The 2,469-nt window shown below is 52.7% G+C and overlaps 1 protein-coding gene across 1 annotated transcript in view; it reads right to left on the bottom strand.

Annotated features, from left to right (window-relative positions):
* Positions 1–2,469, bottom strand: part of PXDN (peroxidasin) — a gene marked incomplete at its 3' end in the record, with an annotated part of 59,151 nt that overhangs the window by 25,983 nt on the left and 30,699 nt on the right. Inside the window, 1 exon segment of the mRNA XM_014540545.1 lies at positions 4–104. Within this exon segment, the coding sequence (XP_014396031.1) occupies positions 4–104 (101 nt within the window).

Below are 2,469 nucleotides of genomic sequence, written 5' to 3'. Positions count from 1 at the left end.
GGCGATCCTGGGCAGCGGGTGGCCCGTGGCGCTGCACTCCAGCGTGACGCTCTCCCCGACCAGCACCTCCGTGTTCTGCGGCTGGATTACAAAAGTGGGTCGAGCTGTCACAACGAAACACAATGAATTAATCCCTCGAGTTCGGCATCCGTTGCTTGTTTTTCTGTGTTCGTGCGACTCGTTCTGTCTACTGACCTCTAAGCTACTGTCAAACAAACACGACTTAATCGCCTATTTTGCCGTCTTTGTTGTTGTTTTTTAAAGAAATGCACAGAAAATAAAAGCGGCCCCTGCCTTGAGTCTCGCGAGGAGTGGGCCCCATGAGCGAGGGGAGGGCGACTTCTCCAATAGGACAAGGCAGGAGAGCCCTTGTTCTGGCTTTTCCTGAGTCCATTCTGTCACTCTGGCTAAGCCTCTCTACAGTTCCTATCGGTATAAAACACTGTTTTCAAAGTGTAGTTAGAACATATACAATAATAAGTTTCACAAGTTAAAACTACACTGAGACAGCCCTCGCCGATTTGGCTCCGTGGCTAGAGCGTCAGCCTGTGGACTGAAGGGTCCCGGGTTCGATTCCCCGTCAGGGCACATGCCTGGGTTGGGGGCTCGATCTCCAGTAGGGGGCGTGCAGGAGGCAGCCAATCAACGATTCTCTCTCATCATTGATGTTTCTCTCTCTCTCTCCCTCCCCCTCCCTCTCTGAAAGCAATACAAAAATATTTTTAAAAAACGACACGTACATAAAGGTCTCATTCAATTGCTGTGTTATTTCTTCCGACCGACACCCTCATCCAGGATCCCGGACCCAACATGACTTCATCACCTGTTTACAAAGGTCGTGGCCACTCGCGTCCTCATTTTTCCGCTGTGACTATTCACAACAGAGGCTGAGATGTTTACCGATGAGCCGAGTGGCCCTTCTGAGAGAAGCTCCCAAATTTCTGAATTTAACCGGCACCTGGCCCAGCGGTTTCGGATAAAGGGGTAGGGGCCTGTGATAGCAAAAGACTTGGGGGACAAACCCTACATGTCCCCGAAAGGGACCCGGTTAAAGGGATGCGTTACAGCCTCTGCGACTCCCAGAGGCTTAGGAGTCAGGCTGCAATGACTCCTATAACTTGTCACCAGAGCCCGGACGGTGTGGCTCAGTGGCTGAGCATCAACCTGTGAACCAGTCAGGGCACACGCCCAGGTTTCAGGCTTGATCTCCAGTAGGGGAGTGCGCGTGCAGGAGGCAGCCAATGGATGATTCTCTCTCATCACTGATGTCTCTCTCTCCCTCTCCCGCTTCCTCTCTGAAATCAATAAAAACATTTGAACTGTCAGCACAGCCTGGGAACATGTCTGCGAAGGACCAGGGGGCATGTGTTCTGGGCTCTGCGGGCTTTGCTATTGCTCAGCTCAGCTCAGCTCTGCCCCACAGCAGAGAGCGGCCACAGACAAATCGTGAAAGAATCAGTGTGGTTATGTTCCAGTAAAACCTAAGTTACGGTCACTGAAATTTGAATTTCACATAATTACTATGGCTCCTAAAATACCACGGATCCTAACAACTCCTAGGTTTTCCAATCCTATAAAAACGTAAAACCATTCTTAGTTCCCAGATTATAAGGAAAACAGGCAGCTGGCCCCGTCCCGCCCGTAGGACAGCTCGCCGGCCCCGGTCCAGGTGGACGGGCTGCCTCGCGCCGATCCCCTCTGCCGGGGCCTCACCCCAGGTCCCGGGAGGCCCTCCAGGAGTATTTTAGGGAGCCTGACTGACAGGCTCAGAGTCGCACCCCAAAGAAGGCTACTGTTCCCAGGGAAGAAACAATCTCATAGATCGCTGGTTCTCAACCTTGGCTGCACATTAGAATCACCTGGGAATCTTTTTAAAATCCTGATTTCTGGGCCTCATCCTCCAGAAATTCTGTTTCTTTGTGATGGGGTGGGCCACAACGTTAGTAACAAAGAAACAGCATTTCCGGAGGATGAGGCCCAGAAATCAGGATTTTAAAAAGATTCCCAGGGGACTCTAATGTGCAGCCAAGGTTGAGAACCGCTGTCACAGGTGGTTAAACACGCCTGTCTGGGCAGCGGCTGCCTAACCGAGCCCCGTACTGACGTTGTTACTCTCCTTTGCTCTGTGACGCGTTCCTGCAGCGCTGCCTCCCGCTGGTCACTGTTGTGTGGGTTCCCCTATTCCTCACGCTGGCAGCCCCCGCTCCCCTGGGCCCGGAGCCCCAGAGGTTCCCATAGCAGGTGCCCGCTGGGCGCCCTGCGACGTGTCACTTGTGGGAGGGGTTTGACAAGGGCTTTGATGGAGGCAGGGCATCCCTTTGAGCTGAAATCCGAGACCAGGAATTTTCATTCACAAGAAAGGAGACCTTATGCTGGGAGGTGGCGAACACCAGACCCGTTTTAAAGAGCTGAGAATCTAAACAAAGAAACACTCGGCGACCACTGGCAGGGGCCGGAATACACTCACCA

Source organism: Myotis brandtii, unplaced genomic scaffold (assembly GCF_000412655.1).
Source record: "Myotis brandtii unplaced genomic scaffold, ASM41265v1 scaffold247, whole genome shotgun sequence".
Lineage (NCBI taxonomy): Eukaryota > Metazoa > Chordata > Mammalia > Chiroptera > Vespertilionidae > Myotis > Myotis brandtii.
The sequence above is the reverse complement of the archived record's forward strand: the minus strand, read 5'-3'. Positions and strand labels throughout refer to the sequence as shown.